This window comes from Vulpes vulpes, chromosome 9, assembly GCF_048418805.1.
Source record: "Vulpes vulpes isolate BD-2025 chromosome 9, VulVul3, whole genome shotgun sequence".
In the NCBI taxonomy this organism is placed as follows: Eukaryota; Metazoa; Chordata; class Mammalia; order Carnivora; family Canidae; genus Vulpes; species Vulpes vulpes.
This window is the reverse complement of record NC_132788.1, coordinates 108,281,410-108,307,812: the sequence shown is the minus strand read 5'-3', so window position 1 is coordinate 108,307,812 and position 26,403 is coordinate 108,281,410. Positions and strand designations below refer to the sequence as shown.

The following is a 26,403-nucleotide window of genomic DNA, read 5'->3' as shown; positions in this document are numbered from 1 at the left end:
TCGTCCCGCCTCACGTGTGTGCACCCGTGAGCAGCAGGATCTTGTGTGATGCGGTCCTTCCTCTATTGTGACCGAGCTCTAATTCACATTCCACCCACCCATTAAGGTGTACGTCTTAGTGGCATTTAGTCTGTTCGTAGTCCCGCGGCCGCTACCTGTTCACAGATTCATTCACACACGTGGACTCCCACCCCGTGGGGCCTCCTGTGTCTGGTTCCCTCCCTAAGTGTTGTAGGCTTGGGGTCAGTCCCCAAGGTGGCTGTGGGCACCTCGCTCCTGTTGGCAGCCCAGTGACCTTCTTGTCCACATTGTGTGCATCTGTTCATCTGAGGGTGGACACTTGTTTCGGCCTTTGGCCGTTACGAATCACGCTGCTGTGAATGTGTGTACACAGGCTTTGTGTGGGGGCGTATCTTCATCCTGTCCCACGTAGGAGTTTGGATCGTAGCTGCAGCCCGTCATTAACATCCCTGCTCCCTTCGTCCCCAGCCTGATGTCTGCTGTTAGCCAGAACAGTCCTTTGGAACCTGAGTCAGATATCTGCCCCTTACCTTGTCAGAACCTTCTGGTGGCTACCCACAGTGCTCAGACCTTGAGCAGGTCATTTCCCCTTCTGTACATCAGCTCTTACATACCTGCTGTTCTCCCTGCCTCAGGCCCTTTGCACATCCTGTGGCTATGTCTGGGTCTTCCTCCCTGACTTTCACCCCCCAGCCCTGGCTCTGCTGACTGTGTGTACTTTTTCTCCGCAGAGAAGCACCCCCAGCCCTGTGCCGCAGACCCGAGAGTCCTCGTCCACACTTGAAAAGCAAATGGGCACAAACACCCACAGCGCTGGAAGCAAAAGCCTTGCCTCAACTCCTGCAGGTCAGTGCTCCTCTGGCTCCTGGGTCCCTGCCCTTGACCCTTCCCCGAGGCCCAGCCCTCCCCAGCCTCTGTTGCTGCTGCTAGAAGCGGGAGGAGCCAGGACAGGCTAGGGGTGTGAGCACCCTAGGTGGGCCAGACCAGGCTCTGAGCCGGCCCCGTCCTCCCGGCCATGGGGTCTGCACTGTGTCAGGGCTGTGGGCAGCAGCACAAAGAGCCCTGGAGGTTGGGGGCTCTCGTCTGGGCCTCAGTACATCTCATGAGGCTTTGGCCTGGGGCGTCCTGACGAGCACGCGCTTCCTCTGGCAGCATTTCAGCCCTACCTGCTTGGTGATATCCTTGTCCAGCTGCTGTGGCGTCTGGGCTGCCGGGTCTCTAGCTGAGACCTCTGACTGCTGCTGGCAGAGGCCCCCACAGGCTACACAGGGCCAGGTGGCTCACAGCGCCTCGGCCACCCTGGCCCAGGCTCCCCTGAGAAACCCTGTCCCTCCCGGCAGGCTTCTACACGGGCTCGGTGGCCGTCAGTGGGGCCCTGGCAGGCAGCCCAGCGCCCCTGGCTCCTGGAGCAGAGCCCAGCGCCTTCGACGAGGTCTCTGGCTCAGGAAGCCTGTTCGCCAGCATGGGGTCCTGCAGCTCCACCCCGCAGCACCCGCCCCTGCTGCCACAGTCCCGTGGCTCTGGCGCAGCCTCACCCGCCCATCCGCTCTGTGCCAGTCCGCGGCTCAGCAGTGTCGCCCAGGGCCCGCTCCCCGATGCCAACAAAGGGGACCTTCCGTCCGAGGCAGGCTTCTCAGACCCTGAGGGCGAAGCCAAGAGGAGGATTGTCTTTACCATCTCAGCTGGTGGCAGCAGTGCCAAACAGTCGCCTCCCAGCAAACCCAGCCCTCTGCCCACGGGTGCCCGCGGGGACAGCAGCCAGGGCCATGGGTCGGACAGCCGCAAGCGGGGCAGGAGAAAGCGGGCCTCGGCAGGGACCCCGAGCCTGAGCTCAGGCGTATCACCTAAGCGTCGAGCCTTGCCGTCCGTTGCCGGCCTCTTCACGCAGTCTTCAGGGTCCCCGCTGAACCTCAACTCTATGGTAAGGCCAGGGGCGGCTCGGGGGCAGGGACGCAGTGGGGAGGGCATGGCGGCCCCCCGGCCCAGGCAGGTGCCTGCCCGTGGTGTCTCGTGTTCCCAGCCTGGCCAAGGAGACAGGCCCCGGGAGCACAGCCAGGAGGCCAGCCACAGGCCACCTTCCTCTGAGGGCAGAGGGCAGGCTTAGCCATTCCCAGTGGTCTGAGCGGGGGGGGGGGGACCCAAGCAGAGCCCTTGGGTGCCGGTGCTCGGGGGAGCCTGTTGACAGGGTTGTGCTGTGTCTGTGCTGGTCCCTCAGGTCAGCAACATTAACCAGCCTTTGGAAATCACGGCCATCTCGTCCCCCGAGAGCCTGAAGAGCTCCCCTGTCCCTTACCAGGACAACGACCAGCCTCCCGTTCTCAAGAAGGAGAAGCCCCTGAGCCAGACCAATGGGGCCCACTACTCCCCACTGACCTCAGATGAGGAGCAGGGCTCTGAGGACGAGCCAGGCAGTGCCAGGTAAGTGGAGCCGGGCGGGGCTTCCAGGGGGAGAGGCCCTCGTGATGAGGTGGGACCTCCCAGGGCAGCGCCTGGGCAGAGGCCAGTCAGCATCGCACTACTGTCAGTTGGGGGGCGTAGGGGTCCTGACCTCGGCGACTTCCCCGCCGTGGGCCCTCAGCTGCATCCACAGCTCCACAGAGCAGCCGTCCCCACGTGGACAGTGGCCTGAGACTCTTCACCTTTACTTGTAAGAAGCTGCTCGTGAAGGGCCCCAGCCGTCTTCCCGCCTGAGGCTTAGCATCCAGGCCAGAGCCCGCCCCCTGGGCCCAGAGCCTCCGGGGCGTGGAGCTACCGTGTCCCTTCTCGTTCCTGACCCCAGTGTCACTTGGTTAGAACAGATGAAGGGAGCGCGGGCGGCTGCAGCAGGAAAGGGCTCGAGAAAGCAGAGTTCCCCAGTTCACATCGATGTTGCACGTCTGGAGTGTTGGATCGTGAATGATTTCTAATATGTAACAGCTTGATTAGATCTGGTTCACGTAGCACATTGCCTGTGTGGGGAGTGCAATCCAGTGGTTTTTGGTATATTTGCAGAATTGTGCAAATGTCACCGGTATCATTTTTAGAACATTCTTACCATGTCACAAAGAAGCTCGTGCACCTTAACTCTGACCCCCCGCCCCCCACCCCACCCCCGGCTCCCACCACCTCCTCTGGGGATCTCCTGGGAGTGGGGTCCTGCAGGAGGTGTCCTTCTGGGTCTGGGTCCCCTCCCTGAGCCCAGTGTCCTTGGGGTCCGTCCATGTGGGGGCAGGTGTCGGGGCCTCTTCCTCCCCGGGGCTGGGTCGTATCCTGGGTGTAGACAAACCACATATAATTGTGTTCATTCATTACATGCCAGTGGATACTTGGGTAGTGTCCAGTGTTAGCTCCTGGGGATAACGGTGCTGTGAACTTTCTTTTCTTTTTTTTTTTTTTTTTTTTATTCGTGAGAGACACACACAGAGAGAGAGAGAGGCGGAGACACAGGCAGAGGGAGAAGCAGGCTCCATGCAGGGAGTCTGATGTGGGACTTGATCCCGGGACTCCAGGATCACGCCCTGGGCTGAAGGCAGGCACTCAACTGCTGAGCCACCCAGGCATCCCTGCTGTGAACTTTCATAACACCTGTTTATGTTTGAAAATGTTTACAGTTAGGGCCCCTGGGTGGCTCAGTCTGTTGAATGTTCGACTCGATTTTGGCTTATGACCTCAGGGTTGTGAGATGGAGTCCTGCATTGGGCTCCGCTCTCAGCATGGACTCTGCTGGAGACTCCCTCTCCCCCCTGTGCCTCTCCCCTCTCCCCTGCTCATGTGCCTGTGTACACGCATGCCCTCTTTCTCTTTCTCAAATGAATAAATCTTAAAAAAAAAAAAAAATAGGAGTACCTGAGGGGCTCAGTCAGTGAAGCATCTGCCTTCAGCTCAGGTCATGATCCTGGGGTCTTGGGATCAAATCCTGTGTGGGGCTCCCTGCTCAGCGGGGTGCCTGCTTCTCCCTTTCTGCCGTTTGTGCACTCTGTTAAATAAATAAATAAAACCTTAAAAGAAAATGTTTTTAATTTACACAAGAGTTTAACTTAGTAGACATTCTTGCAGGTGTGAGGGGAGCTCTTCTGATCAGTGGTGTTGCCCGTCTTCCCGTGTGCTCATGGCTGTTCGTATGTCTGCAGAGAGATGTCTGTTCGGGTCCTTTTTTATTGTTATAAGAGTTTTTTATATGTTCTAGAAACGTGATCCTTTTTTTTTTTTAAGATTTTATTTTTTTATTCATGAGAGACACAGGCAGAGGGAGAGGCAGGCTCCCTGCGGGGAGCCTGGTGCCGGACGCCTGATGCGGGACTTGATTTCGGGACCCCGGGGTCACATCCTGGCCAGAAGGCAGACGCTCAACCACCGAGCCCCTGGGCGCCCTGACACGTGATCCTTTATATGATACCTGATCCGTGAATCTTTTCTTCCTTTCTCTGGATTTTCTTTTCACGTTCTCTCAGGTGTCCTTTGAGGAACAAAAGTGTTAAATTTTGATCCAGTTCCATTTCTGTCTTCTTTCATTCCTTGTGCTTTGGTGTCTTGTTTAGGTGACTCTGTTCTATTCCACTTCTTCATACAGAAATTATGTTTTTAAAAATTTTGCACTTCAGTGCTTTTCTTTTGTGTTGGGAATGTCCGACTTTGGAGTTTCCAGATTTTTTCCCGCCGCTTTCTCGTGTTTCCGGAGGTCATGGTGTTCTTTGGGATGTGCGTGGACAGTACCGACACGTAGAGTATACACAGTTTTATGGCCTGGCACCACTGCAAGTACCCACTTGCTCTAGGGTGCTGTGTGCTATGTGTCACATGGGTGACATGCCGTAGACGATGTAGTGCCTGTGGCTATAGCAAGCCTTTGAGGTTTGACAAAGAGCTTGGGAGGCAAGTTAAAACAGGCGGCCCCACCTGGGACTTGTGAAGGGAAGTGACACCCCCATTCCCGAGCTCTCAGCACTGTCCCCTGTGGGCAGTATCCTGCTCTACCTGGTGGTCACAGTCCCCTGTAGAGCAGTCTGCGGCCCGGCAGGCTGTGCGTCGGCCTGCTTCTGTCCCTCCCTGGGCAGTCAGCGTGCAAATGGATTTCAAACATCTGTTATCTATTTTTTTCTTGATAGAATCGAGAGAAAAATTGCAACAATTTCCTTAGAAAGCAAATCCCCTCCAAAAACCTTGGAAAGCGGTGAGTAGCTGTGCTCCCTGGCCTGTGACTCCCAGGCTCAAAGTGACCCAGGGTGTGGCCTTGACCCTCAGGAGCAACTACTCTGGGATGGGCTTCCAGAATTGTCTCTGCACAATGCTAAATGCCGCTCCAATGGACCGTAGTCCCTGGAAGGCAGTCCCATCCCCTCCTGGTTCAACCGGGCCAGAGTCTGACACTCTGTTCTTGCATGCTGTCCCTGCACAGATGCTCCCGTCTGCAGCTCCCTGTCCCTTCCCACCCTCGTCCTGCTCAACCACCTGACCGCCCAACAGAGGCACTTGGGCTCCATAGCACACTTTGCTCTGGTGGGAGGGAGTGGCTCTCGGACCCTGGACCTCACAGGCTCTGCCTCTCCTCGGCAGGTGGTGGCCTGGCCGGGAGGAAGCCGACCCCTGCCAGTGAGCCCACCAACAGCAGCAAGTGGAAGTCCACCTTCTCGCCCATCTCCGACCTCGGCCTGGCCAAGTGTGCCGACAGCCCGCTGCAGGCCGGCTCCACCCTGAGCCAGAACTCCCTGTTCACTTTCCGGCCTCCCCTCGATGATCCCGGCTCTGCCGACACCAAGCTGGCTGCCCACCCCAGGAAAAGCTTTCCCGGCGCTCTGTCGGGGGCCGGTGGGCTGAGCCCAAGCAGCAACCCTCCCAACGGCTTCGCCTTCGGTGGGGGCCTGGCCGCCGACCTCAGTTTACACAGCTTCAGCGATGGTGCTTCTCTCTCCCACAAGGTCCCCGAGGCGGCCAGCCTGGGCGCACCCCTGAGCTTTCCTGCCTCTCGGGGCAAGGAGGGCGGTGCCACAGAGCCCGGCGCCTTTGTGAACAAGAGGCAGCTGGACGGACTGGGCGGCCCGAAGGGCAGGGAGGCGGGCGAGTTGGGCCTGCCAGTGTGCGGGCCCCCGGACAAGGCCTCGCTGACGCACAGCAAGCCCACCAAGGGCCGGGACCGCGAGCCCGACCTGAAGAATGGCCACAACCTCTTCATTTCTGCTGCCACCGTGCCTCCCGCTGGCCTCCTCAGTGGCCCCGGCCTCGCCACGGTGGCATCCTCGGCAGTCAGCGCGGCCCCGTCTGCCCAGACTCACCGCCCCTTCCTGGGCACCTTCACCCCCGGGCCGCAGTTCGCCCTGGGTCCCATGTCCCTGCAGGCCAACCTGGGTTCGTCCGTGCTGCAGTCCTTGTTCAGCTCCGTGCCGGCTGCTGCTGGCCTGGTGCACGTCTCGTCCGCTGCAACCAGACTGACCAACTCGCACGCCATGGGCAGCTTTTCCTCGGGGGTGGCAGGCGGCGCAGTTGGAGGTAGGCAGACGCACATCTCTCCCATTTGACTCTCAGGTCCTGTGGGCCGCACACCGTCGCCTTCCTGGACCACTGGGCTAATGACAACTGCTTTCCAGGTTCCCTTGCAGGGCCCCCTAAGGGGCGAGAGGCTGTGCCCACCTGTCCCCTTGGGTCCACTTTGCACCTGCCACCTCGTTCCTTTTCATGAGATGCAGATGTGCCTGTGGTGTGGGCAGAGCACTCACGCGTGAGTCGGCCTGCGTCAGGCCCTCTGGTTGTGACGGCGTCCCTTGTACCTTCAGGAGAGCTGGCGCCACGACTAGGGCTTTGTTTCCTCCCCGTGGAGGTCATCTGTCTGACCTGACACAGCCCACGGGTTCTGGGCAGCCTTGGGGGCTGGCGCTGGGCAAGAGTGAGCAGCCACAGCGCCTGCTGCATGGTGGCACCGTGTAGGGGTGGAGAGGAGCCACGTGGCCGGGCCGGGCCAGGCCGCCTTGGGGTCCCAGACCTCCGCAGCTGGCTCCTTGCTGGGCACAGGCGGCCAAGGCCCTGTCCCGCGGCTGGGAGCCCGGGTGGGCGTGCCCACAGGGGGTGCGGCCCGGCGCTGCCCTGCAGGTAAGTTGCACCTGGCCGCCCGTGCCCCCGCTGCTTGCTGCTTTGCCCCTGCCCTTGCGACGCACGCGGAGCTGCGGCCACTGTCTGCTTCCCTGTTGTTGTGTCTCTCTGCGCTTGACTGGAGAGTGCCCACCTGTTGAAGCTGAGTTTTTCTCTCCTGTTTGCAGGTGTCTTTAACCACGCGGTGCCTTCCGCCTCCGCTCATCCGTTTGGAGCCAGTTTCGGCAGCGGGGCTGCGTGTCGCAGCGCCACGCTGAGCTTAACCCCGCTGCAGGCGGTGGCCAGCGCCCCCGCGTCTTCCTTTCAGGCCCCGCCCCCGCCCCCTCCGGGGCAGCCCGCCCTCCCCGCACCCCCTCCCCCTAACGCCGCCTTGCCTCCTGCCCCCGCGCTGCTCCCGGCTAACTCTGAGCCCGTGCTTCTGCAGAACCTTGCGTCCCTCCCAGCTAACCAGGCTTTCTTACCTGCCTCCTCTGCCGCCTCTCTGCAGCCTGCTAACGCCTCTCTGTCCATCAAGCTCGCTTCCCTCCCGCACAAGGCCCCCCGCCCCTCCTTCACGGTGCACCACCAGCCCCTGCCCGGGCTGGCCCTGGCCCAGGCCGCGCCCGTGATCCCGCAGGCCAGCTCCACGGGGCCGTCTGCCGTGTGGGTTTCCCTTGGCATGCCGCCTCCGTATGCCGCGCGCCTTGCGGGGGTTAAGCCGAGATAAAGACCTTGCTTAGCTAGCAGTTCGTATTCTGTAAGGTAAGGCTAGAGCCCAACCAGGGGGCCCGTACGAGACCCTGAACTATCTGTCCTTCCTTCCGCAGACAGTGGACGGGCCCGCAGGGCTCTGAGGAGGGCCCCAGGGGACCCAGGCTGTTCTGCCTCGGGTGGAGACAGTTCTGAGAGGTGCAAGGGAAGACAGCACAGGGAGGCGAGGGAAACCGGGTGGCCAGGCAGGGCTGGCAGTGTGTTCCGGTCTCTGGGGCAGCAGAGCAGCCACCTTGGAGCTCCAGGGAATGGCCAGCTCTCGCTGCCCGGCCCAGCCCTTTATGGGCCTCCTGTGGGCCCCTGCCCAGTGGAGGTGGCAGGACGACAGGGAGAGGGCTGGCAGCCTGGCCCATCCCCTCTAGGCCGAGCCTCCCATCAGCACCCTCGGGCTTCACGTGTGCAGTGGCCAGGGACGGGGGCCACCAGGGGAGCCCAGAGCTCAGCCTTGCCGCCTGCCTGCTCCTCGGCCTCCCGCAGCCCGTGTCTCTGAACGCCTCCTGGAGGGCTTTAAGAGAAGGCAAGGCGTAGAGGGCCGTCCAGACTCGGTGCTCGTGCTTCAGGCTCCTGAGCCAAAGGCCTGGGCTGTGGGCAGTGCTTTGTCGTGGTGGCCACGGCACAGCTCCTGCTGCTCCAAGGAACGGGGCCCATGCCTCGGGCGGTCAGCGTGGAGGCGGTGCAAGGCAGTGTAGGAAAGGCCCGTCCGCCTTTGGAAGCGGGTGAGGAACGTTGCCGCGAGGCCTTCAGGAAGGGTTTCCGTCCACTCCTCTGCTGGCGGCGTGTCCGTGTTAGGGGCTGGGCCCTGGGACAGCCGGCCGGCCTCTGCTGGTGCTGCTTGGTGGCCCGGGGGCGAGGGGCCCGCTGGGCCTGGGACTCGAGCAAAGAGGCCAGGTGCTAACGGCGCTGGGGCGGGCCGTCCGTGACCATCTGCCGCGTGGTTAAGTGGAAACAGGCGTGGGGCCACTGGGGTCCGATGGCCTCTCAGTCAGGGTGCTGGGCAGCAGACGGCCTTACCTGAGGTCCGGGGATGGGCTGGGCCACATCCTGTTGGAAAAGCCCAGGAGGTAGGGCAGCTTTCGTGCGCGGTGGCCTCACGCCATCAGAGAAGGCGTTGTGCGGCCGGAGCGGCTGAAGAGGTCAGAGGTGTGCGTGGGCAAGCACCTGGGCGGCAGGCTCCGGGTCCTGGCCCGCAGGGGACCACTGCCTTCTGTCCCCCAGCCCCGCGGCTGTCACGGGCGCTCTCCCTGGGCTGGACCACGAGCAGGGCCTGGCACGTGGGGGCCAGGGTAGGGCCTCGGTGCCAGGTCCTGGGGAGGACGGGAGGACGGGGACCTGCTGCCTCTCAGTGGACCAGGGCCGTGGCACTGGGGGCCCCTGGCAGGAGAGGCGCGGTCTGCAGCGACCATGTTCTGTCTGTCCGCCGTCCATCTGTCCGTAGGAGGCTTTGGTTCCCTGGCCTGGGGGAATGTTTGGGCTCCCCCGGAGAGCGAGACGCTAATGCTCTGCTGCCTTTCCTCCCGCGCTGGTCTCTGCAGGTAACTAGGATTTCTACCTCAACCGTGAGACCTATGCAAGGACGGGCTGGGCCGGCGGGGCCGGCGGCCGGCCCCGGGACGGCGAGGACGGCGAGGACGGGGACGAGGCTCTACTGTGAATCCGCGCTGCACAGACCTGCAGGAGGCGCTGGGGCCTGGCTCCAGCTCGTACTGTCCATAGTTTTAGATAAAGTATTTATCGTTTTTTAAAAAGTATAAACAATTCTGACTTATTTTACTCCACCGAAGTCGTAAAGGCAACCTATTGAGAAGTGTAAATACTATATATGAGAGGATCTATATAAAAGACGTCCACCCGAAGGACTGGCCCGCCCGCGGACGCGCTGACTGCCGGTCCGGTGCTATCTCGACGCAGGCCTCGCCGCCGCCTCGTCCCCTTGGTGCTGACTGGAGGTTGACCAACGCCAAAAGCAGGCCGTGAGGCGCCTGCCCTATTTATTCTCGCCACTCTTCCTATACCAAAGGCATGGCTGTCTCCAGGCGGAGGGTGGCTCGCTCTGTTGTGACATTCCTCAGAAGAGGCCCGCTCCCCAGGGGGGCACCCGCCCCCGCCCCATCACTGTGAACGGCTCCCATCAGACTGTTGGCCCCTCAGTCCTGGGATCAGCGCCTTTGGCATAGGAACGGCTGGCGGGCGCGGGACGGTCAGACCCTCCCCAGTCCTGCGCGGACGCGTTCTGAGTGGTGCTTGAGGAAGGTCTGGTACCCGACTCCCGATGGCGGCGGGGCTGGCTGGTGCGACAAGTGCATTTACTTTTTGTCCGTCTCTGCTCGTCTCGGGCTCCCGCCGCAGCCCACCAAAGCGCGTAGCAAGCTCACGGCACGTGGGCCGGTGACGTGGGGCAGGTTAGTTGTGGGTGCCTGGTGTGTCTGTACAGAAGAGAGTCACGCTGATGAGTGACAGTATTTTATAGAGATGTGATGAAAATTTATAAATTTCATAGACTTGACTTCATTTATTTTTAGATTGTATAATGCACAGTAAACTAAAGAAGAAAGAAAAGTGAGGGGAAAACCTTTCTATTTATTCAAGTGCACACAGTGGCATGGGCCCAGGGCCGGCCCTCGGCCCCAGACTGCGCCACCGCAGTTCCTGGGGGCAGAGAGGACAGGCCCCGCGCCCCGCCCAAGTCCCTCTGGCCAGTCCATGCTGCTGCTCCCCGTCCCTGCCGCCCCCACCCTGGAGCAGCTCTGATGGTGCTTGGGAGTGAATGCACTGGGGGCAGGAGACCAGGGTGAAGCCAGGAGAGCTGTTCTGGATCCTTCCAGAGGTTGCCAGCAGGGCTCTCCAGCCCGCTGGTGTAGCAGTCTGTGACCAGTCCTGTGTCCCCATGCTGACCAGTGTTGTGTATGTATGCGGTCTTCAAAAGGGTGCGTCCTGAAGCCCCTAGTCCCCTGCAAGGGCCAGCGTCAGCCACGGTCCTGGCAGGGGGACCTGGGTCCCGAGATGGGTGCTCTAGGAAGGGCTGAGTAGGTGAGGTCAGAGCCCTGTCCTCAGGTGCTTGCACCCACCAAGGAACGCAGGGAACTTGCCTCTTTCCAGAGGTGGGCTTAGCCCGATGCTCAAGTTGAGGCCTTGTGGTCCGGTCCGGGCCTGCTTCCTCCTGACCCCCAGGGGCAAGTCCGGGGCTGGCCCTTCTGGTGGGCAGGCAGCAGGCTTGGGGCACGCAGGCCACAGAGGGCCACCACAAAACACTCTTCTGCCTGCAGCCGCCTCCTAAAGGCAGACCAATGCGTGCGGGGTGGGTCTGGCTCTTGATTGCATTCTGGAAGTCATCTGGACCCCTGCTTTCTACGAGCAGGGGCCTGCCCGAGCCCTGCTCTCCTGCTTGCCCTGGGGGTCACGTTCCCGGCCCAGAGCAATAGTTGAGGCAGAAGATGGTGCTTGTGATGGGTTCTTGAAATTGGCCCGTCCTTCTGTAACTGGCTGCCCTGGCTCCCTCCCTCTGGGTTGGTGCTCCCGGCGTGTGAAGGTGCTGAGCCTCACCTGTGAACCCTGAACCCTGGCCCCAGGACAGAGCAGTGCTTGCTTGGCATCTCTGAGAGGGTCCCTCCCCACCCCCCCACACACACACCTGGGTCAGGCACACAGGGCTCCCCAGAAAGCTACAGGGTGGACAGAGGAGAGGTCCCAGCACGAGTTCCTGGTGTCCACCACACCATCACTTCAGGGAGTGCCCGCACGGTCACTCACGTGGGACTTCCTGCTGACGGGGTCTCCCGACAGACGCTCACATGCACACACGAGCGCTCACATACAGGCGACTGCGTGTTTGGGATCACCCCATGGTGGCCGAGCTGTCCCTGGCGCCGAGGCTAGCCCCTCGGCCTCCTGCGGGAGGGGAGGCAGCGTGCTGGTGCACGGAGCCCGGTGCCGCCTCTGACAGCGGGCAACTTCAGGGAAGTCTGCTAGGCCGCAGGGTGGCTCTGCTCAGGAAAACCTAAGTGAAAACGGCCCTCCCGGCAGCTCGCCGTCTCTTGCAGCTACGGACTGTGATTCCTCTAAGGCTCATGTGCCCCTCCTACCCCCCCCCCCCCATTCCCATGGTCCAGCCACACTGGTTTGTTTCCCACGCTTCTCAACCTTGATTTGTAACTCAGTCGGGGCTTTGCTTTGTGTTTCTGGTAGATTGTGTTTCAGTTGGGGGTGCTGGCGCGGCCTGTCCCTCCCTGGGCTGCTGGCTTGACCCTCTTTTCCTAAGAGAATCCAATGCACTCTGCATTTCCACCTCTAGGCGCTGTAATAAAATACTTGTTTTCACTTGAACCTGGTCTGGTGGCAGCGTTTCTTCTGGTTATGTGGTTATGACACAGCAAGTGGGAGGCATGAGGGCCGGGGGCCCCAAGTGGGGAGGGCAGCGACTCCCAGCAGGAGTGGTAAGCTCCTCGGGGCCGACAGCAAGCACCCACCTCAGGGAGACCCAGGCCCCCAGTGCTTACACCTGATTAGGTCAGGCCTACCCAGGACACTTATTAACAACCGACTTAGAACTTTAACGTCGTTAAAACCCTTCTTGATGTCCTGCTTATACTCGAGGGGAGGTCTAAGACCTGGGATCACAGGTCATCTTTGAATTTAATCCTATCACCGTTCTGTTCTCTACGTCCCTGCCGCCCTACCTCTCCCTGGGCTGGTTCGAGGTCTCGCCCTCCACTGGGGCAGCCCAGCCCTTCCTCCTAGGCATGGAAACCTCCAACCTGGGGCAGGCTGCTGTCCTGCTGAGGCCTCACTGCCCTCGGGAGCCAGCTCCAACCACCTGGGTCCAGCAGCCCCTCCCTGCATTCACTGCAGCACCGTCCCACGTGAAAAAGAGGTACCTTTATTTGAACAGAACAAGCTCGCTGGCCTGAGAGCAAATGCTTCCAGGTCCGCCTAGAGGCGGCTGGCCAGGGGCTGCCCCATCAGCAGGAGGATTCACAGTGGCTCCAGGAGGCGTGGCCCCCACGCCCTTCACAGCATCGTCTGGCCTTGTACATTCAGCCTGCACAGAGCAGGAGACCTGTGCCAGCCTCAGGTGCCGCCAGGCCCCAAATGGACGTGCACAACGGGCTGGGCGCAGCTTCTAGGAGTGGACACTTGTCCCCCGGTAGCAGCATGTGGCACCAACAGGTACCAGACCAGTCTAGGGGGGTCCCCGAGGCACGAACATAGGGGAGCTTACTGGGTTGTTTGTCCAACCTGCCCCCGCCCCCCGCCACCATCGTGGGCTTTTGAAGTCCTTAAGCCAAGCACCTGCTGCAGCAAATCCAGGCCTGACCAGGACACCCAGGGCCTGGAGAGAACAGGGAGTGAGTGCTTGTTCCAGTCCCAGTAGAAAAGGTGGCGAGCCCCACTCAACTCAGGCCTTCAAGCCACCCAGCTGGAACCTGGCCTCCTCAGATATGCCGAACTGCTCCAGGGGGTCCTGTGTGGATGAACCGGCAGCATGAGCCCGGGCCCCAGAGGCCGCCGCCCGGCCCCCTGCCCCCTGCCCCGTGCCCTCTGCACACCTTGCCAGTCATCTTCTGGATCTCGTTCCTGTAGAATATGAGGCTTCTCCGCATGAACTCGTAGCTGGGGGAGAAAGTGGAATGTGCTCACTCAGGCCCGCCCCTCCCCAGCCCCTGGGCAGGCCCACACCTCACCTGGCTCGACGCAGAGCCCCCATCCACTCCTGACACTGCTCCTCACTGCAGCACTCAAAGTGGTACTTCCTCTCTGGGTCCTCCATGAAGCCTGCGGAGGGAGCGGTCTGTCTGTCCCGACTCACTGCCCGCGGCCCCCTCTGAAGCCCCCCACGGGCCTCCGCCTCCTGGAGCCTCCTCCAGGCCAAGACTCCCAGCGGCTGTGAGTGGACTGAATGGTGCCCCCCACACGGTATGTTCCAGTCCTAACCCTAGAGCCTGTGGCCCAGATACAGAACCGTTCAGAGTGTGGCTACTTAGTAAGTTAGGGGAGAATAGGCGGCACAGGACGTCCTCGGGAACATGAAGGGGGAACACGAACACCCTAGGAGTCCTGCAGAGGCAAGGGCGCCGCCAGCTGCTGGCCACCCCCGAAGCCAGACTCGCCTGGGACAACCTCCCCGACAAGGATCCCCCGCAGGCCCGCTGACGTCACTTCTCCAGCCCCAGGGCGCCCACAGCAGGGCCCGGCAGCCCAGTGCAGTACTGCCCAACAGGAGACAAGGTCCTAGAGGAGCTGCACCCCTGCACCCCGAGGGAAGGGTGGACTTTGTCCTGGCGCAGACAGACCGGCGGCCGGGCAGGAGGGGCAGGGCGGGCGCGGCACTCACAGATGGAGAAGCCGCTGGGCTCTTCCTGGCTGATTCTGCAGCGCTCCAGCAGCAGGGCTCCGACGGGCTGCGGGCGGGGCGGGAGGGGGCGAGTGGGTACCGGCCTCGTGGGGACCCGGGCCCCCGCCCCCGCCGGGCCCCAAAGCCCGCCCGGCGCCCCCGCCCCGACACCTGTCCGGGCCCCGCCCCCGGCCCCTCCCCCCGCCCCGACACCTGTCCGGGCCCCGCTCCCGGCCCCTCCCCCCACCCCAACACCTGTCCGGGCCCCGCCCCCGGCCCCTCCCCCCCAGGCCCCCGCTCCCTTCCCGGCCCCGACCCCCGCCCCGACCCCTGTCCCGGCCCCGCCCCCGGCCCTCCCCCGGCCCCGCCCCGGGCCCCCGCTCCCTTCCCGGCCCCGACCCCCGCCCGTCGGCCTACCTCGGCCTCGTCCGTCCGGAAGTAGAAGAGGAAGTTGACCACCAGCTTCACCAGCCGCCGCTTCAGCACTGCGGGCACAGGGCGGGCTCACGCGGGCTCGGCGGCCGCCCACCCCCGCCCGGCCAGCCCGCCCGCCCGCCCGGCGCTCCGGCCCGCTCACCGCTGCCTTTCTTGGGGCCTCGCATGCCCAGCTCGGCCGCCAGTTCGGCCGGCTGCCGGGACAGCGCCTGCAGCTCCTTCTCGTTGTACCGCATGGCGCTGCCAGGACCCAAAACGCGGAGCGCGGGCCGCGCCCTCCCGGCCGCCGTCCCCTCTCGCGCCAAAAAAGTCCTACAGTGCCGTCCCGGAAGCGCCGTCGCGGCCACTGCGCTTGCGCGGCCCCGAGACACGCATCGTGTTGTTGGCCGGCGCGCGGCGCTAAGCCAGGCCCGCGTGGGGGCGCACGCGATACCGGCCGACACGGACGGCCGTTACAAATAACCACGCAGTGAGCCGGATCCGAGGTGGGAACCCGGTACGGCAGCCTCACGACCGTGGCGCCCTCTACCGACGAGCCCACGCCCGCCCTCCCGCGGAAAGCGGCCCCGCGCCCGCTAGGCGTGGAGAGCCTGGTGCGCACGCGCACTTCCGAGTTCCGTCCCTTATTCCCAGCCCCGCCCCCTTTCCTCGCCCTCTCGAGCTTCAGGTCCGCCTCGCCCGGTGAAGCACGCATGCGCACACGGGAAACCTTCGCCCCTCTCTTCCGACCCCACCGTTTGCCCCGGAAGCGCTTCTGTAGCCCGCGACGCGCCTGCGCATAACGTGTTCGTGGCAGCGGCGGGCGCGGGGTGAGGATTCGCGCGGGGTGAGGATCCGGGCGGGCCGAGCGCGGCGGTCCCGGGGCCCCGGCTTCCCCGGACGGGAGCGGCGGGGGGCGGGGGGCTCTCGGGTTCGCGGCGCCGCCGGGCCCCAGCTCCCTGGCCGCGCGCGGGGTCGGGCCCGACGAGTCCCGCCTCCTCGGAAGTGTGCGGGTCGGGTCGGGGCCCGGCGGCGCCGTGGGGTCCCTGGCGGCGGGTCGGGGGGGGAGGGGCCGTGAGGCCGAGGGGGCGCCCGCGACGGGCCCGCGCCCTGGCGTCCCGGGGCTGACGTTGACTTTGGTTGTCCGCGAACGTGCGTGCGGAGAATTTAGGGTAACAAACTCTCAGACTGAAAATCCCTCTTGGGGCCCCCAGGCGGCCCAGGGCGTGACCCCGGGGTCCCGGGATCGAATCCCCCCCATCGGGCTCCGCGCAGGGGGCCTGCTGCTCCCTCTGCCTGTGTCTCTGCCTCTCTCTCTGTGTTTCTCATGAATAAATGCAATCTTTAAAAATAAAAAATAAAAAAAGATTTTTATTTGTTTATTAGAGAGGGAGAGTACAAGCAGGGGGAGGAGAGGGAGAAGCAGGCTGACTGCTGAGCCGGGAGCCCGGGACCCTGGGGTCACGACCTGAGCCACCCGCGCCTCCTGATTGTCTCTGTCCACGGGCTTTTTCCTTTTTTCCGCCCGGACAATGAGATTTTCTCAGGCCCCGGGCCCGGGCTGTTTCCCGTTTCTTTGGGAATGCTTTCAGATTTTTTTGAGGATGCCTTCCATGCCTCTTGCTGTTCTCGCTCTGAAATTTCATCTAAGTCTTGTTCTCTTTTCCCCTCTTTGCGTTTCTCTGTAAAAGGTTGGTTTGACTTGTATCTGCAAGCTCTTAAGTTCAGCTGTTTCCAAAGGTTTTGGGTTTGGGTTTTAACTGCCCTTGCTAACCTTTGGTGCCGTGCTCTGCATTTGAGGTGTAGTAACTCTCACCCTGTTGTTGTTGTTTTTTTTTATTTATTTTTATTTATTTATGATAGACATAGAGAGAGAGAGAGACAGGCAGAGACACAGGCAGAGGGAGCAGCAGGCTCCATGCACCGGGAGCCCGACGTGGGATTCGATCCCGGGTCTCCAGGATCGCGCCCTGGGCCAAAGGCAGGCGCCTAACCGCTGAGCCACCCAGGGATCCCCCCTCTCACCCTGTAATTAAGGAGGATGCTAACATTGCCTGGGGGGGGGGGCGCTGGCGGATGTGTCTGTGTTTGAGTTCCCAGCCTCTAACTTAGCGAGTCTCACTGCCCAGCAGGCCTAGGTTTCTTTGGGGGTGCAGGGGACTCCCACTGTCCGTGTCTGGGAATACCGTCTCTAGCGCGGTCTCACTGTGTCCCTGGATTGGGGACTTCCAGGTGGACCTTCTGGGCAAGCTGCAGGGGCAGGGCAGGTGTTCATGGAATTCCCTCTTTTCAGCCTGGCCCTCACTCCACTCCCTGGCTCTCCAACTCTCTCCCTCTGTGCCTGCCCCTCTAAGTGGAGCGGCCCTTTGTTCAGTTCTTCTGAGACTGTAAAACCTTCCCAGGCAGTCGGGTGAGGGCCCCTGGGCTCCTGTAGGAGGTGACCTCCCCTGGTGGGGGGGGGGGGGGGGTGTGCCAGGAACACTCTGCAATGGGCTACGAGCAACTGGCACCTTGAGTCTCCAGTGGCTACTGCTTCCCTTTAACTTGGTGACCAGCTCAGTGTTTGCGTTCCGTCTTCCTGAGCCCAGCACTATAAACGTGGACCCTTTTTGCAACACCCGTGATGCCTTTGCCCCAGCCAGCCACTAGCATTTGAGGGGTTTATCTGATGGCTTAACAAGGAACTGGAATCCTCACCAGATGGGGGAGGGGGGATCTCCTGGCTTTGTTAACACATTGCTTTCCAAGTCAGTCTTATGGCTCTTACTGGCTCCCCACTGCTGGGTCAGTGGGGTGTTCTGGAGATGTCACTGCTAGAACAGGTGACAGGAAGTGAGGGCATGTCTCTGTCCTGGCCCCTGGGTCCCAGCCAAACTGGGGAGCACACACTGCCCTTGTTTTCTTTTTTTTTTTTTTTTTTTTTAATTTTTATTTATTTATTTATTTATGATAGTCACAGAGAGAGAGAGAGAGGCAGAGACATAGGCAGAGGGAGAAGCAGGCTCCATGCACCGGGAGCCTGATGTGGGATTCGATCCCGGGTTTCCAGGATCGCGCCCTGGGCCAAAGGCAAGCGCCAAACCACTGCGCCACCCAGGGATCCCTGCCCTTGTTTTCTTTGAGGGAACAGCAGCCCTGATCGGAGTGAGGTTCCGTCCCACTGTGCTGTTGCTTTGCAGCTCTCTCTGACTAGTGACGCCAGGCACAGCTTCATCCACCTGTTGGCCGGCTGCTGACTTGATCAGAGCACACTCCCACCCCTAAAAGCACCCAGTTTTCATTGTTCAGGTGAACGCCCTCCTGTAACGGCCTTGAGAAGTTGGGTGTTCTCCACGGAGCCCTGGAAGTCCCTGTGGACCTGTGGGAAAGAGACCTCCCAGGCCCCCGATCCCCACTGCCAGTGGAGGCGAGAGGGCCGGTCCCTCAGCACTCACATCCCTCTCATCGCTTCACCCAGAAACCTCGAGTCTCCCTCAGGGGAAGTCAAGTGCTTCGCCAGCAGGTGGGGCAGTGCTGGCCTCCCGCGAGGTCTGTCTGCAGGGACCACGGAGCTCTGGGCAGACCGTGGCCACAGGCCCCCGCGGCTGTTGGGGTACAGTGTTCCCTGGTCTCACTGAGCGTGGCACAGAGGGCTCTCCTGGTGTCATAGTCTCCTTTTTTTCACAGTGAAACTTTTGTTTCACAGCGTGATTGCTATGGTTGATGGTGCTTATTTTTCATGCTTTGCCTGACAAAACTTAAAAGTGGGCAGCTCTGGGTGGACTCGTATAATGAAAAGTCTGACCCTGTGATGTGTATGATCTGATTTGCCAGCCGTCAGGATGGTCGTGTTGCTGGTTCCCAGGTGTGAGGTCTTCATATGCTCATTAAGGGAAGAAGAACCAGGTGAGGGAGAGGTCTGGATCCGATAGCGTTAGGGGCCGACCTGAGTCACGCTGCAAGCCGTACCCGATGTGCTACTTTCCTATGGCCGCTGTAGCAAGTCCCCAGAGTTAGTGGGGTTTTTTTTTTTTAAGGTTTTTATTTATTTATTTATTCACGAAAGACACAGAGAAAGAGGCAGAGACACAGGCAGAGGGAGAAGCAGGCTCCATGCAGGGAGCCCGACGTGGGACTCAATCCCGGGCTGCCCTGAGTTAGTGGTTTAAATGACAGGTCTAGGGATCCCTGGGTGGCGCAGCGGTTTAGCGCCTGCCTTTGGCCCAGGGCACGATCCTGGAGACCCGGGATCGAATCCCACGTCGGGCTCCCGGTGCATGGAGCCTGCTTCTCCCTCTGCCTGTGTCTCTGCCTCTCTCTCTCACTGTGTGCCTATCATAAATAAATAAAAATTAAAAAAAAAAATGATAGGTCTATTGCTGAGCAGTTCTGGAGGTCTGAAGTGTAAAGGGGGGGGGGGTTGCCTGGGTGGCTCAGTCATTTACTGTTGAATTCTTGACTTCGGCTCAGGTCGTGACCTCAGAGTTGCGTGATTGAGCCCTGCCTCAGGCCCTGCGCTGAGTGCGGAGTCTGCTTGAGATTCTTTCTCCCCTACCGCCCCTTTGCTCCTCTATTCTCTTCTTTTCATTTAAAATAGGTAAATAAATCCTGAAGTCGTTTTTCTTAAAGTGTAAAGGCAGGGAGACCTGCTCCTGCCTTTTCCCACTTCCAGAGGTGCCACCTCCCTGGCCCACGGCCTTTCCTCTGTCCTCACCACCAGCAGCGTGGGGTCTGCCCGTCTGTAGGGCTTCCATCCTCTACCTCCCTCTCAGGAGGATCCCGGGGTCACCCCCACCTCAGGGACCTGGACTTGCCCGCCCCTGCAAGGTCCTTTTTGCTATTTATGGTTCCATATCCTCAGGTTTCAGAGATTAGAATGGAGACATCTTTGTGGGGGCATATTCACTCCTGAGCCCCATTCCTATGAACTCAGCTCTGCAGGGACAAGACACCGTGGGTTCACGCCAGGGGCCTGGGGCTGATCTTACCCAAGTCAAGAGGGAGCGTGTTTGGAGGGCAGAGGGAGGTGCCTGGAGGTTGGATCTGAGCCGAGCCTGAAAGAACATGGGGAGCGTGGTGGCAGGGAGTGGAATCAGGCTATTTAGGACTCGGGAGAGCCCTGCTTGGGCACAAGTAGGTCTTGGATTTCTTGTGCATTGGGCACAAGTAGGTAGGTAGCATCTTCCTTGCCTTCAGCAGATTTACAGCCGAGCCACAGAAGTAGGATTTAGTTCGGGGAAAGTGAATATAGACAAGTGGAAATAATTCAGAGGCGAGCACACCGTACACTTGGGCAGTCCACGAGGGCTTCCTGAAGGCGGTGAGACTTGCTAGAGAACTTGGCCACCTCTTCCCTGTTGCCGTTTTGGCTCTCAAGCTTTTATACTCCTCGGGCTGCAGTGGCTTCCTCTTCAGTCCCCCGGCGCGCCGTCACTCATAGACACCCCACCTGTCCTTGTTCGCTCTTACTCCAGTTAGTGTGTGCTCGGCTCACCGGGGCCCTCAGACTACTGCAGGGAAGAGGAGGCTGGGAAGGGGGGTCTTCACTTGCCCCAGCAGCAGCTGCCGAGTCCTGCGCTCTCACAGCCTCCCCTTTGGCCCTGCAGGTCTCTCTGCCAGTCTGGTAAAGCCCCAAGGCCCTCACCATGGACTTCCAGCATCGCCCTGGGGGCAAGACCGGGAGTGGAGGCGTGGCCTCCTCCTCGGAGAGCAATCGAGACCGCAGGGAGCGCCTCCGGCAGCTGGCCCTGGAGACCATCGACATCAACAAGGTTGGTGAAACCAGGGGCAGGCGGGCGGCCTCCCCACCCACGTTACTCCCTCTCCCTGCACCTGGTGCCCTTGGCCCTGCTCTCGGCCTTGGGGTCCTGGTCCGTAATTGAGAGCCCTTGACCTAGAGCAGCTCCTCCTGTCCACCCCAGAGACCACCTGCTGTTCAAACGGTCTTTTTATTGCTTGAAGTTATTGGTTTTGTTTGATTTACCAGAGATGTGGAGAACTGTCAGTGGTGAGGGTCACGATAGCGTCCCGTGACTTGATGATCTAGCTGTAAACGTCAGAGGGCGATGTTTTATTTAGGTGTACAGAGCTCTTGGTGGACCAGGGTCTCCCCACCAGCATTGCGGACATTTAAGGACAGGTTGTTTGCCAGATTGTTTTGGGCACTTCTGGCAGCTGGGCAGCGTCCCTGGCTCCCACCCACTCAGTGCCCAGGAGCACCCCAGTTGTGACAACCACAGATAGGCCCAGACACCACCCAGTGTCCCTTAGGGGCAGTGTCACACTGGGTGTGACCCTAAGGGTCAGAGTATGGTTCCCCTTAGACTTTGAACCTCTGTGAGATGTGTTGAGCCTCACCATGTGCCAGGCACTCCCAAAGCTCCCAGCATCACCTCTGAGGTCAGTTGTGTTACCATCCTCACGAGGAAAGAAGGGAGGACCACCACTGCCAAAGATGACAGGGCCCCCGGGGAGGTAGGGTTTGAGCCCCAACTGGTGTGCTCTGTGCCTCGGGTCAGAGTGCTTGTGGAAAGTCAGCCGTCTGGCCGGGGAGGCCCTGCACGCCGAGACAAGGGTCTCTATGGGCCTTTGTTTTAACCCATTTGCTTTTGTTCTTCCCGTGTCTGGCCTGTGCGGTGGTGCTTGGAATCCCAGTGGGGTTAGCCACCCGTCCCTGTCCTGACCCGGGAGGTGGACGCCCCACAGTGCCCTCGTGACTCTGCTTCCCTCTGGACCCAGTACTGCCACAGCAGTGGGGCCGGGGGCCAGCATTGGTGGCCCACAGTGCTGCCTCAGAAGGCCCTGCGGGGGCCCAGGCCACAGGCTGCTCCTAGTTGTTTGTCCTCGGAACACCTTCCCCAAAGCGGGGCAGCCGCCCCTCTCTGCCAGCAAGTGGTGGTCTGTGCCTCTTGGACAAAGACAAGGACAAAGATAAGGCTTTCGCCCCTCCCGGAGCAGGCAGGGACCACGGGGCACGATGGGTGCTAACGGAGTGTGCTTCCCTCCCCAGGACCCTTACTTCATGAAGAACCACCTGGGTTCCTACGAATGTAAGCTGTGCCTGACGCTGCACAACAACGAGGTGCGTCCCCAGTTCTGGGCTGGGCTCTCCTGCCGCCAGGTCCAGGTGCCGCCTGTCCCGCTCAGGCGGGACTCTGTGCCCGTCTGCGTCCTGGTCGTGCTCTCCCTGCTAATTCTGGGACGTTGTTCAAGGCAACAATGAGGGCATCAGGCTCGGATTTGCTCGCTCACCTGAGTGCCCCCCCCCCCCATCTCAGCCTGTGCCCCCAGAGCCCGCCGCCGCTGTGGTGCGCCAGGGGCCCCTGTGGCGTGCTTCCCCTGAGCACTGTCACTGCCGTTCCTGCACGAACTAGACTTGCAGGTGTGGGGCAGGCCAGTCCCAGACATTCTGGATTCAGTTTTTGAGATCTCATTAGTGTGGCTCTAGCTCATTTCTTTGAACAACTGTACATCGTCCCACGATGGTCTAACGAGCGCTCAGGCTGCCCTGACCCACTCAGTGACAAATAGATTCCGTTTGGTCTTCTGCACACTGTGGAATGTTCTGGTGGTTTTTCAGCGTGTGTACAAGTGGTGCTGACTCGGCCAGTCTTGCGTGTCAGGGTCTGTCCCCCTCAGCACTGCTGACGTCAGAGCCGGCTCATTCTCTGGGGGGTGCTGAGCAGCGTCCCTCATCTTGATGACCACAGACATCCCCAAACGTGGCCCAGCGTCCCCTTGGGGTCCCAAAACACATGGGGTTCACCTTGCTCTCTGAGAGGTCCCCTAGGCTGCGGTCAGCATGGACGCGCAGGGTCACAGGGTGTGTGCACCGCTGGGTTTGCCAGCGGTTGCCAAGTAGTCTGCACCGTCCAGCCAGGTCCAGTAGGCGCCCCCCCGCACGACAGGCGGCGAGACCTGCCGTGTCCCACACCCCATGATTGCGGACCTTCGCAGACCTACTCTGTCCCACTCTGCGTGTGCCTCATTGCACTTCATGGACCCGCTAGAGTTTGTTGATTCCGCAGTGACCTGGTGTCCGCTTCGCGCCGGGCCCCGTGGACACAGGCCGCCTCCTCTCTGCCCACCCATTCACTTGGGCTGTGTGTGTGCTTTTCCCGCTCCAGGGCAGTTACCTTGCGCATACCCAAGGGAAGAAGCATCAGACCAACTTGTGAGTACCCCCGCCTCCTTCCAGGGCCGTGTCTGGTCTCCGAGGTACACAAGGTGCACTTGGGTCTGTCCTTGCGAGCCACGCGAGAAGCAGCCCAGCCCAGCCGTGCCTAGGGGCTGAGTGGTTAAGCTAACCGGTCCTGCTGGGGCGTGAGGCTTCCGTGACACAGCGGGAAAGAGAGGAGGGCTCATGGAGACTCCCTAGTAAAGGACGGTGGGAAACGTGATGAGAAGGGACAGGTGCCCCGACCTTGTCCCATCCCCACTTCAGGCAAACCTTGGGACCCCCAGCCAGCACCCTCCACACCGCTCGCCTCCCAGACAAAGCCAAGGTCAGTGTGGAGGCTGGTTAGCTCCCAGCACCTGGGCCTGTGGCCTTGGCAGCCTGTGTGGAGGGGCCACAGCGCTTGTGTCCGTCCCGCCTGCAGGGCCCGGCGAGCTGCCAAGGAGGCCAAGGAGGCCCCTGCCCAGCCGGCACCAGAAAAGGTCAAGGTGGAGGTGAAGAAGTTTGTGAAGATTGGCCGCCCGGGCTACAAAGGTAACTCTGTCTGGGAGTGTGGTCTGGCCTGCTGCTGGTGCTGTGCGTGAACGGACTTTGGCGCAGACCCCCAACCCTGTCCTTGAGCCACCGGGACTGCTGTCCGTTGGCCATCGCAGCAGGGGCCCTCCCTCGCCTGCACCGCTACGGGCACCCCGCTAGTGCCCCAGCCCCGCCTCTCCTGTGAACGTTCCCAAACAACCGATCACGGTGCCGTGGCTCCCCTGCGCCGTATTCCAGTGTCTCGGGAGCTGGGGATTCTTTACAGTCCTAGTGAGGGTGTGTGGCCGTGGGGGAAGGGTCAGCGATTCCCTTTCCTTTGACCTCGGGGGGACAGGGGGTCCGTGTAAGAAACAGCATGTAGGGGACTGTGTTTCTGGGAGCTAAAAAGAAAGGAAAAACTACCAGGCAGGTAACCTAACCAAGGGTCGGGACGCCGCGAGGGTGACAGGCGTTCCAGGCAGGACGGAGCCGTGCAGCTGCGCTTCATAAGCTAGGGCTTGGATGCCAGGATCCTTGGGAGGCCACCAGAGGCCTTTTGGCCGTAATAGGGCACTGGTGTCTGTCCTGAGTAAAGTAGGGGGACGCTTGAGGGCTGAAGGAGGGTGTGGTGTGCCTGGGAGCTGGACGGAGAGCAGCCTGGAAGTGTGGGCACAGCCACTGGCCTCTGATGAAGAGGGCTGCCTCCCAGAAGCCGGGTACGGGCATCGCCAGCCTTACTGCACCCACATCGTGCCGTCCCGGCCCTGCAGGTGAGGGCCGCAGAGCCCACTCTCCTGCCCACGCCCTTCCCTGTGTGATCTCACGCGGGGACCCTCCTGGCCCTGGGCGTGGACTGCAGGTAGCTCTGGTGTATCAGCCAGCGGGTGTCCTCCAGTGTCCTGCCCTCCCGTTCGTGGGCAGCAGTAGGCCACACCCACAGTCCTTTATCTTCGGGGGGACACACTAGTCGGTACTTCAGACCCTTGTGTGTTGCAGTGACCAAGCAGAGGGACACGGAGATGGGCCAGCAGAGCCTCCTTTTCCAGGTAAGGTTAAACCTGGAGCCCCATCCTGAGTGAGGGAGGGTCCCTTGAAAGGCGGCGTTGCCACCTGCTGTGTCCCCGCAGATCGACTACCCTGAGATCGCCGAGGGCATCATGCCCCGCCACCGCTTCATGTCCGCCTACGAGCAGAGGATCGAGCCTCCGGACCGGCGCTGGCAGTACCTGCTGATGGCTGCTGAGCCCTACGAGACCATCGCCTTCAAGGTAGTGCAGGCGGGGTCCCCCGATCCTCATGGGCAGGCAACGAGGCTGGAGTGTCCCTCCAGCCACTCACGGGTGCCCCATCTGGGTCCTTGGCTCTGGCAGGCTGGGGAGGGACGTCCTGAGGCCCCAGGTGCCCCTAGCCGTAAGAAGCCCTCGTTCCCATGACCTCGTCCTGGGCCCAGACAGACCATGACCTCCCCCAGGGTGGCCGGCTGGCGACGTGGGCCAGGTCAGGTACCTAGAGCCGAATCCTGAGGCCCCTCTGCCTCCACTCCCCGCACAGGTGCCAAGCAGGGAGATCGATAAGGCCGAAGGCAAGTTCTGGACTCACTGGAATCGGGAAACCAAGCAGGTAAGTCAGTCTGGGTCCGGGCAGTTCTGGGGCTTTCGGTGGCTGCCCTGCTGGCCTGTCCTTCACCCTGGGCTCCAGGGCCCCACTCAGCCCTTTGTGTTTCTGTCCAGTTCTTCCTTCAGTTCCACTTCAAGATGGAGAAGCCACCAGCCCCGCCGAGCCTCCCTGCTGGGCCTCCTGGCGTGAAGAGACCCCCACCGCCCCTGATGAATGGTTTGCCCCCTCGGCCACCATTGCCAGAGTCTTTGCCCCCACCACCGCCAGGCGGCCTGCCTCTGCCACCCATGCCACCCAGTGGGCCTGCTCCCTCAGGGCCTCCGGGCCCTCCCCAGCTGCCCCCACCAGCTCCTGGGGTCCACCCTGCAGCACCAGGGGTCCACCCCCCAACATCCGGGGTCCACCCTCCAGCACCAGGAGTCCACCCCCCAGCTCCTGGGGTTCACCCCCCAGCACCGGTGGTCCACCCACCAACATCTGGGGTCCACCCACCTGCTCCTGGCGTCCACCCTCCAGCCCCAGGGGTGCACCCAACAGCTCCGGGAGTCCATCCTCCTCCATCTGCTGGGGTTCATCCCCAGGCCCCAGGGGTGCACCCACCGGCTCCTGCTGTTCATCCCCAAGCCCCGGGGGTGCACCCACCAGCTCCTGCAGTCCACCCCCAGGCCCCTGGAGTCCACCCTCCAGCTCCTGGGGTCCACCCACCAGCCCCAGGGATCCACCCCCAGCCTCCTGGGGTCCACCCCCCACCTCCTGGGGTCCACCCTTCAGCTCCTGGGGTCCACCCTCCAGCTCCTGGGGTCCACCCCCAGCCTCCTGGAGTTCACCCCTCAAATCCTGGGGTGCACCCCCCAACTCCCATGCCCCCAATGCTGAGGCCCCCACTGCCCTCCGAAGGCCCTGGGAACATTCCACCCCCTCCCCCAGCCAACTGAAAAGCAGCCCCTTCTCCAGGCAAGATTGGTGTCATGTGTTCTGGTGTTTTCCTTCCGAGCTAAGCCTAGTGCTCTCGTACTGGGCTGTACTGTGTCCCCAGCGCTCATTAAACACCTTCCCTTGTGACCCGAGTGAACTGCTGTGTTGGTGGGCGGGGGGCAACGGGGGAGGGGGGGCGCTCGCCGCCTGTGAACACCACAATGCTCCCCCACCGTACGTGATGCAGTGTCTGTGTCCCTGTGCCCTACGGGACGCTGGTGGCTGAGGACAGGCCCAGCCAGCAGTGGGTCTCACTCTCGGGGACAGTGAGCATGTGCTCGGGGAGCCCCAGCTGAGCCAGGGGGACCACCCGCAGCCCAGGCCCACCCACCCATGGGGTCCCCATCAGAGCCAGTATAGAGTCCTCTGGGGCACCTGTCCTCTGCCCAGGGCCAGGCCCCCCCACCTCTGATGCCCGAGCTGTTGATAGTCTGCAGCGTCGCTCCTGTTCCCGCTCCCACCTCCGGAGGGGAAAAGCTCAAGGACAGTGTGACAAGCTGGTCACAGACTGTCCCTGGTATCGCGGGTAAGATAGGCAGCCAGACTGGAACAGAAGAGGCTTTGAGAG

General features: G+C 61.5%; 3 protein-coding genes across 11 annotated transcripts in view; 2 read left to right on the top strand and 1 right to left on the bottom strand.

Annotated features, from left to right (window-relative positions):
- Window positions 1-12,150, top strand: part of DOT1L (DOT1 like histone lysine methyltransferase) — a 66,219-nt gene extending 54,069 nt beyond the window's left edge. For 2 of the 7 annotated variants that reach the window (XM_072721910.1, XM_072721914.1), the window contains 6 exons: window positions 753-867; window positions 1,362-1,942; window positions 2,237-2,439; window positions 5,106-5,170; window positions 5,554-6,483; window positions 7,248-8,172. In XM_072721910.1, the coding sequence (XP_072578011.1) occupies window positions 753-867; window positions 1,362-1,942; window positions 2,237-2,439; window positions 5,106-5,170; window positions 5,554-6,483; window positions 7,248-7,786 (2,433 nt within the window). In that variant the 3' untranslated portion in view covers window positions 7,787-8,172. Of the gene's footprint in view, window positions 1-752; window positions 868-1,361; window positions 1,943-2,236; window positions 2,440-5,105; window positions 5,171-5,553; window positions 6,484-6,581; window positions 6,778-7,247; window positions 8,173-9,362 lie in introns of those variants that run through there. The other 5 variants (XM_072721908.1, XM_072721913.1, XM_072721912.1 and 2 more) reach the window with 5 other exon arrangements.
- A 532-nt stretch (window positions 12,151-12,682) lies between these two features.
- Window positions 12,683-15,236, bottom strand: PLEKHJ1 (pleckstrin homology domain containing J1). The gene is made up of 6 exons (XM_072721915.1): window positions 14,736-15,236; window positions 14,576-14,643; window positions 14,159-14,225; window positions 13,509-13,599; window positions 13,374-13,437; window positions 12,683-13,288 (listed from the first exon to the last, which is right to left on the bottom strand). Exons 1-6 carry the CDS (start codon window positions 14,827-14,829, stop codon window positions 13,223-13,225), a joined length of 450 nt encoding a protein of 149 aa, XP_072578016.1. The 5' UTR covers window positions 14,830-15,236; the 3' UTR covers window positions 12,683-13,222.
- Window positions 15,237-15,271: 35 nt separating this feature from the next.
- SF3A2 (splicing factor 3a subunit 2) lies at window positions 15,272-25,922 on the top strand. Of its 3 annotated transcripts, none has more exons than XM_026019332.2 (9): window positions 15,272-15,402; window positions 20,158-20,322; window positions 21,561-21,632; window positions 22,678-22,724; window positions 23,152-23,261; window positions 24,240-24,289; window positions 24,371-24,511; window positions 24,795-24,863; window positions 24,974-25,922. In XM_026019332.2, the coding sequence occupies exons 2-9, from the start codon at window positions 20,197-20,199 to the stop codon at window positions 25,793-25,795; spliced, it is 1,437 nt and encodes a 478-aa protein (XP_025875117.1). In that variant the 5' UTR covers window positions 15,272-15,402; window positions 20,158-20,196; the 3' UTR covers window positions 25,796-25,922. The 3 variants fall into 3 exon arrangements, with proteins under 3 accessions (XP_025875117.1, XP_025875116.1, XP_072578005.1); XM_026019331.2 differs by having other exon boundaries at window positions 15,330-15,419; XM_072721904.1 differs by lacking the exon at window positions 15,272-15,402 and adding an exon at window positions 17,712-18,074.
- Window positions 25,923-26,403: the final 481 nt, after the last annotated feature.